General features: G+C 43.7%; 1 protein-coding gene across 2 annotated transcripts; it reads right to left on the reverse strand.

The window, feature by feature from the left end:
- Positions 1-4075: 4075 nt before the first annotated feature.
- On the reverse strand, positions 4076-19396 carry mapre3b (microtubule-associated protein, RP/EB family, member 3b). 2 transcript variants are annotated; one of them, XM_023952763.2, is made up of 9 exons: positions 19363-19396; positions 18043-18136; positions 15203-15271; positions 14466-14590; positions 14156-14301; positions 10703-10865; positions 8692-8825; positions 8419-8565; positions 4076-5120 (listed from the first exon to the last, which is right to left on the reverse strand). In XM_023952763.2, exons 4-9 carry the CDS (start codon positions 14584-14586, stop codon positions 5052-5054), a joined length of 780 nt encoding a protein of 259 aa, XP_023808531.1. In that variant the 5' UTR covers positions 14587-14590; positions 15203-15271; positions 18043-18136; positions 19363-19396; the 3' UTR covers positions 4076-5051. The 2 variants fall into 2 exon arrangements, with proteins under 2 accessions (XP_023808531.1, XP_023808532.1); XM_023952764.2 differs by lacking the exon at positions 19363-19396 and having other exon boundaries at positions 14466-14626; positions 18043-18142.
- Positions 19397-19723: the final 327 nt, after the last annotated feature.

The following is a 19723-nucleotide window of genomic DNA, read 5'->3' on the forward strand; positions in this document are numbered from 1 at the left end:
TTGTTTGAAGACGTTTTTTTGCTGTATCCCATGATCCTCTTGTGTTTGAGAATGATATTAGAATCAGTAAAATGCAACCACACGTCAAATTCAAGGTTAATTCTAACTGAATCTTTGGCACGTACTCAGTTCGTTGTGCGTCATGTAGCTACGGTAACCCTTTAGCCTGTTCTCTAACCCCCTGTTATTTTAAGTTGCCTTTCAAGATGAGATGTATGTTCTTGGTCTCAGATTTTGTCAAATAAATTTCCCGTCAAAATGCGACTTGTAGTCCAGCGCGACTTATCTGTGTTTTTTTTCTACTTTATAATGCATTTTTGGGCTGGTGCGACTTAATGTCCGGAAAATACGGTAATCAAATCAGCCATTCCTTTTGAGTTGTCATTAACAGAATTATTTAACAAAACAAACTAATGAAATAGGGCTGGACAAAAATGATGGTACCTCCATAAAAGACTGAAAATTAATTGGCCCAGGGGGTCATGATGAACTCAGGTATGTCCTTTAATTGACATCAAAGTTGTTTTCAAACCCAGAGAATTGTCCCAGGACATTAGAAAAAAAAATTATAGACAAACATGGTAAAGGTAAAGGCTATAAAACCATCTCTAAGCAGCTTGAAGTTCCTGTGACGACAGTGGCACATATTATTCAGAAGTTTAAGACCAACGGGACAGTACCCAACCTACCTGGACGTGGCCGGAAGAGGAAAATTGATGACAAATCCCCCCCCTCCCGTGGTTGCTGTATGGAGTGGGCCCCCCCTCTTTCGGTTTTATTTGCACCTTAGACATGTAGGGCCCTTGGTAAGGGGGGTGCTTGGACATCACTGCCAGCAAGCAGCGGATGTCCTCCCAGCACCCTACCCGCCAATTTTAACCGCACCTTAGACATTTAGGGCCCCTTGGTGGGGAGGGTGAGGGGACATCACTGTGAGTAATCAGGAGACGTGCCCTACCCGCCAATTTTAACTGCACCTCCTTAGTACACACACCCCTCCCCCCTCAAAATATACATTCCAACATAAACACACACACATACACACACAGACCCTCTCAAACACACATACATGCACACACCTTTTGCAAGGGAGGTTGGACCTAGGACCATCTGTCCCCTACCCCTTCCCTGGTGGGGGGTACGGGGCCCTTGGCAACGGCGGCCGTGTCCCCTGGGTGCCGGTTTCCTGGGAGCGGCGGTGCTCTCTCCGCACGGGGGGGGGGATTTCACATTACACCTGAGCCGGGGGTGTCCGTGTCCCTAGGGGGTGGGTTCTGGTCCTTGCCCCTGAGCGCTGGGCCCCGCCAAATCTCCAACTGTGGCCGAGCCTGGTCGGGCCAAATTTACAACACCCCTGGTGGGCCCCCTTTCTCCCGGGGCGCTCCGCTCCTAGGCGGGGGGCGGCTGGCCCCTGCCTTGCTCCTCCCTGGACCAACCGTGGGCCGGGTGGGAGGCTGCCTGGAGTGCGGAGCGGGTCTCCCTTGGGGGGTCATGGCTCGTACCTGGGGTTGGGGCGGGGGGATGCCCGGAACTCCTGGGTGGTGATGGGCTGCTCGTCTGGGGCTGTGGGCGCCCATCCCGGGTGGGGCCCTGCGTTGAGCTCTCCCGGCGCGGCGGGGGGGCTGCTCTCCTGGTTGGGCTGGGGCGGAGCTCCCTTTCCCTCCGTGCCTCCCTGCTCTCTGGCTCTAGGGGCCTCACGGCGGTCCTGCTAGCCCTGGCCTGGGTGGCGGGCTGGGTCGCCCGGGGGGCGGTTGTTACCCGCCTGCTGCCGTGTGGCGTTGGGGGTTCCAGCTGCCGCTGCTGCTGCGGCGGGGGTCTGGGTGTGGGGGTGGCTGGGCGCTCCTCCTCCTTCTTTTCACATTCCTCCGTCCATTTTAGAAGAACATAAACACTCACCTGAGCACAGGTGTTAGCTCACCTTTGCACTAATAGTTTGCGTGATTGAATAACTGAAATATTTCACACTAGTTGGTTTTAAGGCATAAGTATGCATGTGTGAACACTATCGATTTTGTGTACATGTTGACTTGTGGACTTTATTTTTCAGGCAGCAGGTGTGTTGATAACATTTGAGTGTGTGTGTGGACAGGCCCCGCCCTTTTTGTACTACATTTAAACCTTACCGTAATGATAAACAACCAGTAAACTTGTTGCTTTATGCTGCTTCATGGTCTTACCCCACCCCCCCCTCCTATTATCACCCTCTTACCCCCCCCCCCCTCTCTCTAACGTCCCTCTCTCTTCTTCCCCTCTTTCCTTTTCAGTCCGGTCCAACACCAAAGATTTTCAAACATGATTGAAATTAATAAAGTTTGGCCTCAATTACAAAAGGGGTTTATTCAGACATACCTTTGGTTTGTCTGAAGATTAATAACCCCTCTTGTTAAAGTAAAATATGTCCAACACAAAAGGGCCTCAGTTCTCATCTGCCCCCCCAGCTGTTGGACAGGACAAGTAAAAAAAAAATAAAAAAAGAAAAGAAAATTGATGACAAATTGAGGAGACGGATAGTTGGAACTGTATCCAAAGAGCCCAAAACAACCTCCATAAAACAGAGGTGAACTCCTAGATCAAGGTGCATCAGTGTGAGATCGCACCATTCGTCCTTGTTTGAGCCAGAGTGGACTTAATGGGAGACGACCAAGGAGGACAACACTGTAGAAAGGAAATCATAAAAAAGCCAGACTGGAATTTGCAAAAATGCATGTTGACAAGCCACAAAGCTTCTGGGAAAATGTCCTTTGGACAGATGAGACAAAACTGGAGCTTTTTGGTAAGGCACATCAGCTCTATGTTGGTAGACTCAAAAATGAAGCACACAACCAAAAGAACACTGTCCCTACTGTGAAACATGGAGGAGGCTCAGTTCTGTTTTGGGGCTGCTTTGCTGCATCTGGCACAGGGTGTCTTGAAGTTGTACAAGGTCAAATGAAATCTCAAGATTATCAAGGCATTCTGGGTAGAAATGTGCTGCTTAGTGTCAGAAAGCTTGGTCTCAGTCGCAGGTCATGGGTCTTCCAACAGGACAACAATCCAAAACACACAGCCAAAAAACCCCAAGGATGGCTAAGAGAAAAGCGTTGGACTATTCTGAAGTGGCCTTCTATGAGCCCAGATCTGAATCCCATTGAACATCTGTGGAAGGAGCTGAAACATGCCATTTGGAGAAGACAACCGTCAAACCTGAGACAACTGGAGCAGTTTGCTGATGAGGAGTGGGCCAAAATACCTGTGGACAGGTGCAGAAGGCTCATTGATATATACAGAAACCGTTTAACCTTAAAAGGTTTTGCAACAAAATATTAAGTTATGGGTACCATCATTTTTGTCCAGCCCTATTTCATACGTTTTTTTAAATAATTCTTTTAATAATTTTAAACAACTCAAAAGAAATGGCTGATTTTGATTATCTAACTTTCAATAAATTTTAATTTATCGTTACTTTTGAACGTTTCAAGTCATTTCAGTGAGCGTTGAGGACTGTCTTTCTTTAACTGAGGGGTACCAACTATTTTGTCCACCACTGTATGTCCTTCATCATCAAACAAGAACATCTTAAAACCACCAAAAACAATTTTAATGTGTTTAGTGGATAATTCCAGTCTCATTTTTGGATGATTTACTTCAACAGTAGCATCCTCTGGCCTTCAGTGTAACCCTTGTGCTATCCTAGGCACGTTACCATTTGGAGTGGGGTCATCTAGACCCACTAGACAGTGCACTGAACCTTTTTTCTTCAATGATTTGTGATCTTCACTGGTGTCCATGGATTACATTAAATCTTTCCACCTTTATCCGCCTTTGTCATGGTAGGGAGAACACGTCAATGTAAGGGTGGGGTTAGTGAAGATACATACAATATACATTGCTCCTTATCTCTTCAGTTAACAGTTACACAACTTATATCAGTTCACTATTTTAGTTCCAGGAAGTTTTTCTAACCAGATCTTTTTAAAACTTCATTATTTTTGGTCATCTGTTGCTCTAGCTGATTCTACTATCATTGTCAAACACAAGAGGATCATGGGAAACAGCAAAAAAAAAAAAAAAAAAAAAAAGAAGGCCGAAAACTGTATTTTCCTGAAACCTCAGAGCTTTATTTCATTCCAGCTTAACTTCAAAGGATGCATGTTTGTCAGATGGCTGCCATGGTAACAAGCGGTGAGCGGTCTGATATGAAGCACACTCTTAAACCAATCGCTCCAACATCCTCGGCTTCAATGAAAACACATGAAAAACTAACAGAAGTAATGATAGCAGCTAAAATGTTTCACCCGGTTTACAGTCAAACATTAGTAGTATTGTTATTTGTTTTTAATTCCTTTCTAAAATTAGGAGCCAAACATTGTAAAATCCTTTCTACACAAACATCTCTGACTTGGCCGTTAAGAAAATTCAGTAAAAACAAAAGAGAAAATAAAACGTCTTCAAACAAAATCTACAAAATATAAAATTACATCTTCCTGTGTCTCCTCTGGCAGGAGCCACTCACTGCATGTTGGCATTTTAGAATCTGTTCAGTCGCTTTTCGCTACATTTAGTGCAAACCATCAATCCCCCCAAATCCAAACGAGGCTTTTTCTGTTTGTTCATCAGAAGCAGATTAAAAAGATTAATAAATAAAAAGATAAATACACCATGCTTTCTTCTAAACAGGCTGTGAAAAAGTGATGAGAACATGTCGGGGCCTCACAATGACTTCCTGGGAGTGTTTGGACCGCTTCAGTCTGATATGTCTGGTCGTTTGGGTTCCTAACAGACACGTGAACAGGCATCCCAGTGCGTGGATCCAGAGAGGGTCTCTCTGCTGGCCTCGGAGCTGCACCTTCTGATCGTCCAGCGGGAGGCGGCTGTCCCACTGCTTTCTGGGTAGGATTAGACTGATGGGCCGAGCTGCGCGGCTGAGCGTTAGTCCAGACCGCGATTAGTGTCTTTGCCGGTGGAAAAAAAAAAAGGGGGGAAAGTAACTGAAGGGGGCGGGGACAAAAGGTCAAAAATGAGAGATAAAAGGATGAGTGACAGAAGTGTGAGTGATGACGAAGAGAGGAGCTTTAAAACTCCTCCTGGTCTCCTCGTGGTCCTTCGTCGAGGTCTTCATCTTCTGGCGGAGCAAACCCCTCCTGCACAAATACAGGTTTTATTAGAACGCTTTGAGCAATTGAAGAAAAAAAAGATTCAGGAAAAAAATGAGGATTAAGTCAAAAAGAGGTAGATCAGAAATGTTTATTCTGACCAATAGAATGACTGAAGAACAGCTGTTTGTTTCTCTATACACGTCTATGGGATTTTTTGGCTTCTTGGAGCCAGCATCTACTTCCTGTATGGAACACGAGGGGGGAGGGGTCACTCAGTCCAGTTCTCATATACAATCAGTCAACTGAAAAATGTCCCAGTGAGGTTCTTCTGGTTCAGTGTTTTAATTTATCTTCTGAATACATAAATGGGTAAAACTAAAACACTTGAAGCAGTTATTAGCATATTGTCTTTTCTGAACATTTATACCTGAACTGGGGACTACAGATAAAAAATAGCCTTTGGGCTAATTCTGGCGCATTGCAGCCATGCTTTTAATGCGCACTGTTCCTGTTAAATAAAGGAATAAATAAATGAATAAATGGATGGAAATGCTCATTAAAGCCTTGAAGCTTTGACTAATTTTGGTGACGTTTTAACTAAAACGTCTGAGCAGATGTGAAGCAAAAAAGTTATAGTCCTATTCATACATGATAACACATATTTCTTTATTTTATGTTTAATGACCAGCTTTAAACATGTCTTTGTGACATTTTTCTGATGTTGGAGGACATATATAAACAAAATCCAGACTATTTCTGCATTCAAATCGCCGTGAATCAGGAGAAGACAAAACAATGTCGTTTAAAAAGGACAGAAAATGCGCCGGGCGGGCCACAAGCTCCCTGCTCTGCTCCATTATGATGCACCTTATAGTCGACAACTAGATTTATGTTCGTCTTTGAACACTTTGTGCATGAATTCCTGCTGCTCTGCAGAAACTACAGTATATCCTAGAAAAAGTTAAGTAAAAACAGCATGATCATAATTAAAGGACCAATCAGCTTTACAACTTTACAATAGATCAAAAGATGATCTTAGTTTGAGTCTAAAAACATGACCATAAAAGTCTTGGGTATGTCCAAAATGCAAAGAGACTTCATTCTCGCCAGGCCAGGTGGAGGCTTTTTTTTTTTAATCGATTCTCTTTTACTCTCTTACAGGCCAGGGTCCAAGATCATCAAGCTGGATGCCCTGTCTCGTCTGTCAGACCCACAGCCTGTTGACAAAGAACCAGAGCCCATCCTTCCACTGACCTGTGTGGTTGGAGCGGCCACTTGGAAGATAGAAACTGAGGTTAACAGTGGCTAACAGTGGGTGCCTGGAAAATCGCCTGTTTGTTCCTCAGGCGTTACACACGAGGGTGATTCACTGGACCCACACCTCACTGCTTTCCTGTCATCTGGGAGTCCTTTGTAGGCCATCTCCCAGAGGTTCTGGTGGCCACGAATGGAGCTGAAGGACCGGGAGTACATTTCAGCATGAGCAGTCTGTGCCAGGCAGTCAGCCTGCAGTTGAAGCCAGTCCCATGCGGATACTGGGTACATGGCGGACATCTCCATGGACTCTGTCATGGGGCTCCCGGTCTCACGGCGTCACATCACTGTTTAACTGTCGTCGACAGGTTCTCAAAGATGGTCAGGTTCATTGCCCTGACCAGACTGCCATCGGCCAAGACGACCGCTGAAATAATTATGGACAAAGTATTCGGGTATTATTGCTTCCCTAAGGACATCGTTCCTAACCGGGGGCCTCAATTTGTGTCCTGGTGCTGGAGGGAGTTCTGCCAGCTCATTGGCGCTACGGTCAGCTTGACCTCTGGTATCATCCGGAATCCAATGGCCAGACTGAACCCCTCAACCAACAACTGGAAACCGGCCTCTGGTGTTTGGTTTCCCAGAACCCCTCAACATGGAGAAAGAACCTGGTCTGGGTGGAGTACGCCCGCAACACCTTGGCTACCTCGGTCACAGGCTTCTCATCATGCAGGTGTGTTTTCGGGTATGACCCTCCCCAAATTTAGAGCCAGAGATCTCTGTTCCGTCCGCCCACGCCCTGGTTCACTGATGTCGCCGCGTCTGGGCCTGGTCCACTAACAGGACAGAGTCAAGAAGGCTGCAGATCGCAGTGGGCGTCCTGCTCCCAGCTACTGACCTGGGCAGGTCTGGCCTTCAGGCGGGGAACTCAACCTGGAAGTCCCGTGTAGGAAACTGGCTCCACGGTTTCTGGGTCCCTTTCTGCTTTCCAAGGTTATCAATCCAGCTGCAGTCCGCCTTTGTCTGCCTCGATTCCTCCGGGTTAATCTCTCCTTCCATGTCAGCAATATAAAGCCGGTGGTGGACAGTCCCCTGGTTCCTCCCTCATCCAGAATGGTGGGGTTGGTCCAGCGTGCGGAAGACCCTGTCTGTCCAGAACAGGGGTTGGGGTCGGCAGTTCCTGGTGGTCTGAGAGGGGTATGGTTCCGAGGAGCGGCAGTGGGTTCCTGAGCGGTTCATTTTGGACAAGTCACTCCTGACTGGCTTCTACAGGTCCCGTGGTCCTGGACCGTCTGGTACTATCATGTGTCGTCAGTCTTGTTTAGTCCTAAATTGTGCACTCTTGGTCAATGTCCGTCACTTTTGTTGTCTCATGTTGCAATTCCTCTTTTGTTTTGAAACACTAACTCTCCTCTCGTTTACTTCCTGCCCTGGTGTGTTTCCCCACAGGTCTGACTGTCTGATCCTTCCTGATTGCTTCCACCTGTGAGAATAAAAGCTCTAAACTCTGCATATGAGTTCTGTCCTGACATAACTAACCCTTCATCTGCAGCTCTGAAAACAGAGGTGGAGCTGATTGGAGGCTCTGTCTTCCCACTAGGGGGAGCACTTTAACTGATAACAGTGGTTTCAATTGGAAACCATGTTCTACCAGCTTGGCTTCCTAGTTGCTTTGCTTCAGCAAACTCAAGAAAAACCATTAGAACGCGTTTTTAAAGATGCAGCATGTTAGCGCTAAACTACACAGAGATGCCCTGCTGGTTCTTTTGCACATGAAATGCTCAGAGTTCTCTCTGCTACTCCAACCCTTGGACAATTAACATGTTTGGCTTCTAGAGCAGATTCCTATTCCCATGTTTGTTTATTTTGATGTTTTTTGTGAAGTTGAGTGGTGCTGTGCTCAGTAAAAGGGAAACACAGCAGGAAACGCAGAGTTTTTTCACTGAACTCTGCTTTTAATAACGTTTCTTTACAATGTAGATCATGTTACGTTTTTTCTAATTCAGCCAATTTTTTGACTTTATTATTATTAAAACCCCATATCTCAGGGTTATTCAGCCTCGATTGAGGGTAAAATCTGGAGCTGCACCTCTGTAGCGTAGAGTATGTCTATGATTTTGCTGAGGACGGGGTTGTTCTCGTTCTCCTGGCAGATCAGTTCGATGTCTCGGAGCTTTCCGAAGTAGAAGTCCCGCTCCTTCTCCAGACCGTCCACAGTTAGCTTCAGGTCCATGATCTGCACCAGGAAAAAAACCACAATCTCTTCAGAGAAGCACGTCACAGCTCCTATTGGCCTCCAGGGAGGCTGCTGGGAGACTCCAGCAGAGCCTGCAGGATGTTCAGAATGCTTGAGGTTCTGTACCTGCTGGTTCAGCTCCATCAGCTCACCGTCTCCTCCATTCCGGCTAACCGGAGTGCTCCTGCGGGGTGCCGTGTGGATCTGCCTCTGAGGAGGAGGAACTGTCTTCGGCGCCGTGGGAGACGTCCTCATGGGACCTAAAAGACACAAACATCAAGAACTCAGGATGAACCGTAAAGACAGTGTCCATGAAACCTGAGGACAAACTGAAGGACCCGGGTTCTTGCTTCATTTCATCAGTGGTAGCGTCTGCATGAAGCCAAACCTTTCCAACAAAATCCACCAAACTCACAAAGCAGCGGCAGCAGCAGTCTGAGAAACCAACCCAGAATCCTTTTCTAGGATCTCAGTCCACACTGAGACTGGAAGGTCGTGAGATCAGATCCTGAACCCAGTCATACCAAAGACTCTAAAAATGGGCCCCAATGCCTTCCTGTGTGACACTTAGCAATAATGCGTGATGAAAGCCCCCCAGGGTTTTTGTGTGTGTAGCTCATTGCTCCACCAGGGGATGGGTCAACTCCAGAGAACACACATTAACTTTACCTACAAAAAGCAGAACATGTGCAGCCATTCGCAGAGGATGTGCACAAAGACTGCAAACACACTGCATAAAGAAGTCCTTAAAGAAAAAAAACACCCCAAAAGCTCCTGGAGGAGGACCAGCACTACAAAGAAGATCCCACCAAACAAGTAGAAGATAAAGATTCCAGAAAATCTCCAAGCTTTGGCAGACAACAACTCCATGTTTGATCTAGAAACTGATCAGAGAGCATGTTCGTTATGTGTTTCTTAAACCCCTGCAGTTCTCTTCACCTTCACTCAAAGCATCGACTGCATTTGAGAACGCACGCCCACGCATCCACATGTGCAGACACGCATGCCTGAACTGGTCTGTAGGTCCACACAGAACTGGTTCTGAATGTGGATTGAGAGATTAGAATGAGCATAAATGCCTCAGATCTGCTGGTGGCTGAAAACCAGACGCGTAAAGCATCACTACTGTGAACATGTCTGCAGCTGACACTCCACACACTGACAGCTCAGGTGACTGTGATCTGACTGTCAAGATGTGGAGTAAAGAAATATCAACAGCTGAGCTGACCTGAACATCGTCTTGCAGTGAGCAGTAAAACCTACATGACTGACCCAAAGCTTTGGTTTCAACATCATCAGTGTGTATTCTGCCATTAATACTCAGTGATTTATTTGAACCGACATTAAAAATGAATTAATTTTATACAATAGAATTGATCTTTACCCACAAAAAACAATCCAGAATCAATCATCAGGCCGTGGATTCGCTCCTCTTTACCGGCGTTTCTTGTGTTTGGGTCAGAAAACTGATAGTTTTTCTAACAAAATCAATAGTCGGTGGAATTGGATCGAGCCATAAACTGGACTGAATTACAACCATGTAAATCTGAGTCAAACCGATTCAAAAACAGTGGGGAAGTCTGCAGGACAAAGCCATCCAAGTGTTGGAACATACCCACTGAGGCTCTTTTACAATGGAAATAAAGGTGGAATGAAGAGGTAAAAAAATATTGAGTTCAAAATTCTTCCACATGAGTCAAACATTTTAGAGCCAAAGTGCAGCTTTGCTTTTTTTTGGCATTGCAGCTAAACTGCGTCAGATCCACCTAGTGGTTAAACTGAACCGAGTCCGCTCAGCTGACTTTAACCTCTTCAATCTAAAAGAGGAAATGAAAACAACGTAGCCTCCAGGAGAACCACTGTTTCTGTGGATATGTGGTTTCGCGGGATGTGAATTAAACTCTTGTGTATACGACTGAAAGTGCTTATAGAAAACACTCAGAACCAACCAGAACACACAAACCCAGAATCAGGTCAAACTCAGAAAAAACCATGCAGGATGGAGGAGTGTTACCTGAGCAGGAGGCCTTTCTATGCTTAGGATGAATGGGTTGACCTGAGTTAAGGGTGGATGTTATTGGATGAAGATGTGAGAGCGAAACATAGCACACAAACACACATTGGCTGTACTTTGTACCTGCGATTGGCGGCGGCGGCGGCGTTCCCTCCTGGCCCTGCCTCATCAGTATAGGGTCGTACTCTTTCCCGTCATAGTTGGCATCGAAAAACCTCTTGAACCACTGAAGGAACTCGAAGTTGTCCTGAAACTTCCCCTTCACCAGTCTCTCCACAGGGATGATCTGAGACGAGCAGAGAGACTCGGACCTTTACTTCACTGCCTTTGGTCAGGCTAAAGTCACACGGACCTCGTACGGGTGGTGTAAGCACGCGACCTCGTAAGGGTCGTAAAAAGGAGCGTCTGCCTCTTAATGGGAGCGCAGGCGTTTCTCGCAGTTCTCTTGAAACTCTACGGCAGGAGTGTCAAACTCCAGGCCTCGAGGGCCGGCCTCCTGCTGGTTTTCTAGAAATCCTGCCTTATCTGCTGCTGCTTACCTGGATCCGGTGTTTAGCCACTAAGGAGCTTCATGGCCCTCGAGGCCTGGAATCTGACAAGGTGCTCTGCGGACACCTTAAGGGTCGTCGTGAAATGGAACGTACCATTGTTGCACGTATAGCAAGCGAATCTTGAAATATTTGTAAGCACTTATTACACTCATCAGCGTTAGAAATAAGGAGAAAAAATGGTTGTCTTCCAGACAACCTAGCAAGTAATATTTGGTTGTCCTCCCCAATCTTTGGTTGTCCTTCGATACCAATATTCAACAACAACGAAACCTACTCAGATGTCAGTACTTACATCTTTGTTTCTTCTATACATCTAATATCAACTGCCTCTTATGATGGACATTTAAAACACTCTTTAAATACTAAAAACAAACATTTTACTAAATATTGAAGCATCTGGTTACACAAAGTATTGTGATGTAAATCAAATACTGTTACGGTCAAATGAAAATACTTTATCTTACCCTATAATATATCAGAAAATTGATTACATTAACCAACACTGTAACCTAATGAGTATTTCTAAAATTTAGAACATTTGTATGGACTGGGACTAGTACAACATTCTAAGTATAAAGTAATATTTATATGCGATGAAAAGTTATAATTCAGGGCTCCAGACTAACTTTTTTCACTAGGAGCACTGTGGCCCCCAACTGAAAATTTTAGGGGCACAACCAGAAAATTTAGGGGCGCATACCATAAATCTAACCAAATCTACTAATTTCCACTGTATTACTAATAAATACTTTAATAATAAATGCAGAAATTACAATGTGCTGTTTCTAATTCAGTGTCACATTTTATGCTGCAATTTTGAAGATGAAACAACAAGGTAAACTGACAGTGTGTCTAAGACTAAATCTTTCTGTTGCTCGCACATGTTTTTAAAGTTCAAGCCCCGTTAGCTGTCACGCATGTAGGTGTGGGACATTTATTCTCCTCAGCTGACCATCTCCCGCGGGAGCGGTGTGCTGCCGTGACAGCAGTGCATGAGAACCGTTTGGTCGGGGTCGATACGCCGCCGCGCGCTTAACCATAACCATAACGTTAAACCTCCTCCGGGTCTGTGCGGCCCAGAGAAAAGTTCAGCACGGACTGCATGTATTTAGAAAATTACGAGCGACTAAATACGCTCTAAAAAGGAATGTAAGGAACTCCTTAATGTGGTCCGGGGAGGGGGCTGTCAGGTGTCATGCCTTAAATGTTTTCCTGTTTTCAACTCTGGTCATTGTCACGCCCCCAAGAATCGTTTACCCCACTGTGATTGGTTGCTTTGTCAGCTCCGCACACGACAATGAAAAGGTGTCTCATTCATACAAACAGGCGGGCTGCAGTAACATTAAACTTTCATATTAAGGTGGGGGCCGCAAATAGCCCACGGGCCGTGAGTTTAAGACCCCTGCTGTACACTCTGGCACTGGTACACTAGTCGCAGGTCAGAAGAACAAATCAATAGTTCGCTTGCTCATAGCTAGGACGCACATATCAGGTTTTGGTGATATTTGTCTTCGTGTCATTCCTACAGATGCGCTCCATTATCTCTAGGCCCCTCCCCCTCCATGCATTTAGCCACTTACAGTGACCATTCCCTATTCTTCTCACACGCATTGGCCGCCTCACAGACAGGCGTCACTCAATGAAATGCGAGTATGTGTGCGAGCGTGTGTGTGTTTGCGTGCGTGTGGGCTCGCGTCTCATGAGTATGTGTGTGTGTTTACGTGCCTGTGCGCTCGCGTTTCATGAGTATGTGTGTTTGCGTGCGTGTGGGCTCGCGTCTCATGAGTATGTGTGTGTGTTTACGTGCCTGTGCGCTCGCGTCTCATGAGTATGTGTGTGTGTTTACGTGCCTGTGCGCTCGCGTCTCATGAGTATGTGTTTATTTGTTTGCGTTCACGTGCGCTCGCGTCTCATGAGTATGTGTGTGTGTTTACGTGCCTGTGCGCTCGCGTCTCATGAGTATGTGTGTGTGTTTACGTGCCTGTGCGCTCGCGTCTCATGAGTATGTGTTTATTTGTTTGCGTTCACGTGCGCTCGCGTCTCATGAGTATGTGTGTGTGTTTGCGTGCATGAGCGCTCGGGTCTGATTAATTATTTCATTGCTCATTGACGTGCCCCTTCCACGTTTAATGTGTAAAAAATACGGGGGAGGCAAATTTACTGGTAGCACTTTGGCGACTGGATGTAAAATTCAGTCGCACACTCTCAAATTTTGGTCGGATTTTGCGACCATTTGGTCGCAGTCTGGAGCCCTGTAATATGATATAACATCTGTTTCAAATGAACACATGTGTATATCATACCATGTTTACATTGTGCGCTGCAGTAGCAGTAAAGACTAATATCCCTGATCTTTTAAACCAGACATGCATGTGCAATGTTGTCATTTTGCGATGTCTTCGGGCGTACTTGGTTCGTTCGGACGTCATGTGACATCGTTCGTGTACACTCGGTTTTATCTTAAAAAGTCGGACGTCGGTTTACCAAAAACTTTGAAAAATAGTCGAAAAATACCAAAATGTTGAATAAAAGACCAGGTTGTCACACGGACAACCATCAGGTTCATTTTGGTTGTCCTCCGTGAAATCTGGTTGTCTCGGAAAACAAGATAACCGCTTATTTCGAACGCTGCTTATTAATTACTGCACAGGACATTAGTTGACGCCGCAAGTCATTAGTAAGGTGTGCAAATCGGTTCCTTCCTGACCACGCCTAAATTCTAACAGTCAGGCAGCAAGCACAGAGCGTGCAGTCATCACGTGAACAGTACTAACGGGCTCCTCCAGTTAAAGGTTAAAAAAAGGAAAAGTCCGTACGACACACCTGCACTTCCCCCTCACATGTTGAGTGTTCACTATGACCTGTCACTTGCAGCAAGGTGGTAGAATAGATCTCCATGAACGTTTTCATTGAGCGGCCTACGATTTAGATTTTGTGTTTTGTGCCCTCAGACAGCCCATATTCACCTGTAAGGACAGTTATGACTAAGACATGACAGGTTTCAGCTTGCAGTGGAAACCCTCACCTTGTCCACGTTCATCCTCTTGAACGCAGCCTGTAGGACTTTGAAGTTGTGGATGTATTCGTGCTCCAGTTTAGCGTTAAACTTGACTTTCTTCAACAGTATGCAGCCTGGAAACAGCATGTCCATGAACTGGCAGTACGCTCCGCCTGAAAGCACATTTTGAAACATTTTGATTATTTTCCCTGTTGAACTTTTAGGCTATGTCCTCAGCAGCGAATTCGCCGCGCATCAAAAGGAAGGTGGCGCACACAAGTTTTGTCGTGGAAAAGGCATTTGGTGTGAATGCAGCATGATTGGAGGAGGGGTTTACCTGAACAGAGCTGCTCGATCTTTGTGTAGTTGAGCTGTAGCGAGTCGTTAACCCATGCCAGCATGTCGTGGCGGCTCAGGTTATCGGCATTCATCGATGTGGAGTAGACATTCACCGCCATCCTCCTGCGTTGACATGCAGAGTGTATCACCGCTGAGTAACTGATCATTTTGGTTCAACACAGAAAACAACAAAAACAAGACTTGGAAAAACTCAAGTGTTCGAAACAATGTCAAATCTTTAGAAAAACAACAGAATTCAGCTTTTTTTTTCCCCATCAAAACCTCCTCGTGTGTTCAATCTGATAACAGTTATGTAATCTTTCTTTTTTTGTCTTGTGACAAAGTTTTCCTTTCCTACTAAAAACAATAAACAAAACCCGAAAAACTCAAATTATCTTAGCTTCTTCACTGTTCTTAAGAAGAAAAATGTAGACAAAACCACTGGAATAACCGGAGGAACTGGGATAAGCAGCGAAATAGAATTAGAAAAAAAAAATCTGTCTTATGGAAAGATACCAGAACGCACTGGAACCAGGAAAAACCTGCAGTCGTTGCATTTGCTGCATAAACATTTACTGACCGCAAAGTTGTCAAAAGAAAAAAAGAAAAATCATGAGTTATTTTTAGATAGAAACTCAAATCTTCTTATGAAAATGAAAAAGTAGGTCATGAATCAGGGTGAGAATTTATCACATCCTCGTTTTTAAAGCAACATCTCAGAAGAAAAAAACTCACCTTTGTTGAGTTTGTGTTGTGTTTGTACTTTAGAAAAAGGGAGTGTGAGTAACCACTAAGGAGAAAGACCTGCAGACACAAACACAAACTATCAATTATGTGGGCGGGAAAAAAAACAGCAAGAAAAAAACATTAGAGAGGAAGTTAAAAGCAAATGTTAACAAGAAAGACAAAAGAATGAAGTCAAGGATTTTTAGATGTTCATTTAAAACAAAAATAACAATCAATAATTTATCAAATAAATAAAATTGGAAAAGTTAAATGAATTTCCTTCATAAGCTATTTTTGTATGTCATGCAAAAAGCTGCTTTTCTGTTACGTTACATTTTGAATTTCTTGATGAAATGTTACTATTTTCTCGCATAATTCACTGATCTTGTAAAAGCCGCTTTTTTAAAAGCAAAATAAAATAAGTTTATTAAGGAAATTTAACATACAAATCCATATTTAACATATTTAGTAGTTTGGTTTTGATTTCCAGGCTTTGTTGATCAACATTTTATCAGTTATTTGAAAGAATCAGGCTTTTCTTCTTTGAGTATGTATAGCCATCTAGCTATAATCACCCTCACCTTGCAACACTGACACAAAAAATGTGAAAATATGTGTTTTGTAGTCTTTTTTCCCTTTAGAATTATCTTAAAACACTTGAAATGTGATTAGTTCTGTTAAAAACCTACTCTTCTATTTTCAAAGCGTTCCCAGTGGTCCTTTAATTGATTAGGCCGCTTTCTAGGACATAGTTTCTGCAGAGCAGCAGCAGATGAATATGGAGTAAGCCTGCGCTCATTTCCCATCATCCCTTTGTTTACACTCTTTCCCACTAATTTATAGCCCCTCACCCCCCCAACCTAACATTACCGGTGCAACAAAAATAGCCAGCAGTATCAGATCTATCCAACTGTATTCAGTTTAGATCCAGTTTCCAGCTCGGACGCGGAAAACAGAGACGTTCATGGATCTATTTGTCTGCAGGCAGGGCAGGGAGCTTTTGGCCTGCACAGCATATTTTCTTCCTAACAAATACGAGCTTTCTCAAACAGGATCTTTTGAACGATTTAAAAAAAGAATACAAAGAAATGCAATTTAATCTCAACTTTCTGTATGCATCATCAGAAAAATGCCACAAGAACAATAAACTCCTTTGTACATTTTTAAATTCCCTGAATTTTTCCCTTGGGGGATTAATAAAGTTTATATCCATCAATCCCTTTACCTTCAAAGTCCCCCCCTAATTACAACGTTTCTGTTTCATCCTTCTTTAGTGTCTCAGATTGATCAGTCTTCCCTATTTTCCTTTGAAAACTTCACAAATGAACCAGAGACCTCTGCTACGTTGGTTAATCTGACGTTTAATCTCTTTAGCCTAACTGTTTGACGGGCCCCCACACTGTTGAGCAAACACCACCGGCATGTGTGACACACTGGTGTAAACAGAAAAGCCAGAGCAACAGCAACGACTCCAGAGACCGGGAGCAACTTCCTGTCTGCTGCGGGTCTCCAGAATAAACACGGCCCGGGATGCTGGGCTCAACAAAGGCTTCCGGACTGCAGGACTTCACAGAGGTGACGGCTGGAAAATGCTGCACATGCGGGCCTTTTTTTTGCCTTTAAAATGCATAACATTTACATATTTTTAAATCATCTATAAACGACAAACGGTAGCATCAGAATGATTAGTTTGCAACATTGAAATGATTAGTATTATTGTTTATTTTATTTATTTCAAACATATAAAAAAAGTAAATAAATCAAATACACTGACAAGAATAGGCTTTCAGTCATTTTTAATTTAAGAAATAAAAAACTTAATTTGACAAACCTATAGATATATAGAACTACTATAGTACACCAAGAATGGGCAGACAATTTTACTACGTTATCTTTTAATTATTCTTCTTATTTTAGTATACAGACTTTTTTTTGTATAATCAATATCTATAAGGATTTATTATTTATAGATTTGTCCCATACATTCAAAACTATATCTGTCTAAAAATAGATAAATTCCTTAATTAATGCAATACTATTAACAATAGTATTGATCTTTTACAAAGATTAGTCTGCTATTAAGAAAAACATATTAATCAAACAGTAATAAAACCAGTTATTATAATTGAAAATTATACATTAAATCTATATTTAAGTGAATAGTTAAGGGTTTTTGTTGGATGCATTTTTTTGGATGAATAATTACTACAAAATAAAAGCACTGAGATATTTTATAAATGAAGGATGTGGTCTTTATTTTGGTAATAACACATCCGCCTCATAAATATAAACACAATATCTGAAAACTATTGTTAATATTTGTTCACGTCGAGCCTTTGAAGCGTTCCGTTGCTTCACGTTTGCACCGTGTAGGGCTCCCACGGTGCCTGAAGGAACACCGGGGCCTGCGTGGGTCGCTTTCCCGGCGCAAACGGGCACTACGGAGGGTTTACGGTACAGACGTGGAACGGTGCGACAGACGCCACGGCTCGGTAGCTTAGCTAGCTCCCGGCTAATAACAGCGCCGCCGCTAACGGAGCTCCGGCGGCGTTTCACCGCCGCCTCGGAACTTTGGAGATATCCGGTTTATTTGAGTTTCAAATAGTAATGTGTGAAAAGTCAGAGGAATATCCGAGCGAAACTGGAAACGGGACTTTGTGCGCACCACCTTACCCCCCTCTGGAGGCCTGGATGATACATTTCAATAAAGGAGGAACGCCTGCTTCTAGTAATGGGACGGCTCCACTATTTAACCGATTCATGAATCAAATCTCGGCCTAAACAACTTATTTATGCCCCCCAAATATTGGATACTTTTCTTCCCATGGCTGAATTTTTGTTTTACTCACTCAGGTGAACGCGGTTCCTTTCACCGACGTCCCGTTGTTTCCGTTGCTGGGCTCTCCGTTGCTATAAGCCCGAGTGTAACTCCCACTTAAGCTGCTGCCAATGCGCATGCGTCACACACCGGAGGAAAAAGCAGAGATTTGTCTTTACTTATAAAACCTTTTTATTATAACTTCTCTATTTCTAAATTCAACATTTTCATTATATTTTGATTTTAAATGAAATTTAATAGAACAAATGAAGTGGGGGGAAAAAGACAAAACAGAATTAAAAATAAACAGAAAGAATGAAAGCCCAAATTTTTGCATGTATGTATGCATCTAAAAAATAATTAATCATAACAAACAGCACGTTATAAACCCAAAAGCTCTCTCTGCAATGTCGGTATTCTACAAATCAGTTTAAATTAATTTATGCATGCAGTAGACAACTGAATCAAACTAACAAATATAATAAATTGAAGCCGCGAGCTGCATTGTATGAAACGCAGGTGTTCACCGCCCGCCTCTACATGCCACTGCCACTCACCACCCACCTTTAAACTGACCTCACTGCCACTACCCATCCCTGACTCCCCCTTCTTTTTCTGTAAGTCTATCTGAGCTGCATGTGAATGAAATGGAGGTCATTTAAGTCCAGAACTCATTCTCACGTACAAGAAACCAGTTTGAGATTATTCTAGCTTTATGACATGGAGCCTTTTTGTGCTGAAAGTAGCCATCAGAAGATGGTACACTGTGGTCATGAAGGAATGGACAAGGTCAACGACAACACTCAGGTATGCTGTGGTGTTGGAACCATGCTCTCTTGGTACTAAAGGGTCCTAAGTGTGCCAAGAAAATATCCCCACACCATTACACCCCCACCACAGCAGCCTAAAAGGTTGCTACAAGGCAGGATGGATCCATACTTTCATGTTGTTGATGCCAAATTCTGACCCTACTGTCTGAATGTTGCAGCAGAAATGGAGACTCATCAGACGAGACAATGTTTTTCCAATCTTCTATTGTCCAGTTTTGGTGATCCTGTGTGAATTATAGCCTCAGTTTCCTTTTCTTAGCTGACAGAGGTGACACCTGGTGTGATCTTCTGCTGCTGTAGTTCATCTGCATCAAGGTTGGACGTGTTGTGTGTCCAGAGATGTTCTTCTGCAGACCTCAGTTGGAACCAGTGGTTCTTTGAGTTCCTGTTGTCTTTCTATCAGCTGGAACCAGTCTGGCTATTCTCCTCTGACCTCTGACATCAACAAGACATTTCAAACTTCCTCAGACCAGCCCGTCTGGCACCAACAACCATGCTACATTCAAAGTCACTTCAGTTACCTTTCTTCTCCATTCTGATGCTCGGTTTGAACTGCAGCAGATTGTCTGGACCATGTCTACACGCCTAAATGCATTGTTGCTGTCATGTGATTGGCTGGTTAGACAGTTGCATTAACGAGCATTTTGACAGGTGTGCCTGATAAATTGGCCACTAAGTACATGTCTTTTATATCAAGCACCTTGTGTAATACAGCATGTTGATGAGAGGTGCATTGATTAATTGATTGATTGATTGAATGATCGATCGATTGATTGATTCAAAGAGAAAAATAAGATTACGCTTCATGTATCATTTCTAAATATTCTAATCCTATCTTTGTTTGTTTAGAAACCGAAAAAATGAAAACAGGGTGAGTTATAT

The sequence above is a fragment of the Oryzias latipes genome, chromosome 24 (genome assembly GCF_053564925.1).
Source record: "Oryzias latipes strain Hd-rR chromosome 24, Olatipes_Hd-rR_3.1".
In the NCBI taxonomy this organism is placed as follows: domain Eukaryota; kingdom Metazoa; phylum Chordata; class Actinopteri; order Beloniformes; family Adrianichthyidae; genus Oryzias; species Oryzias latipes.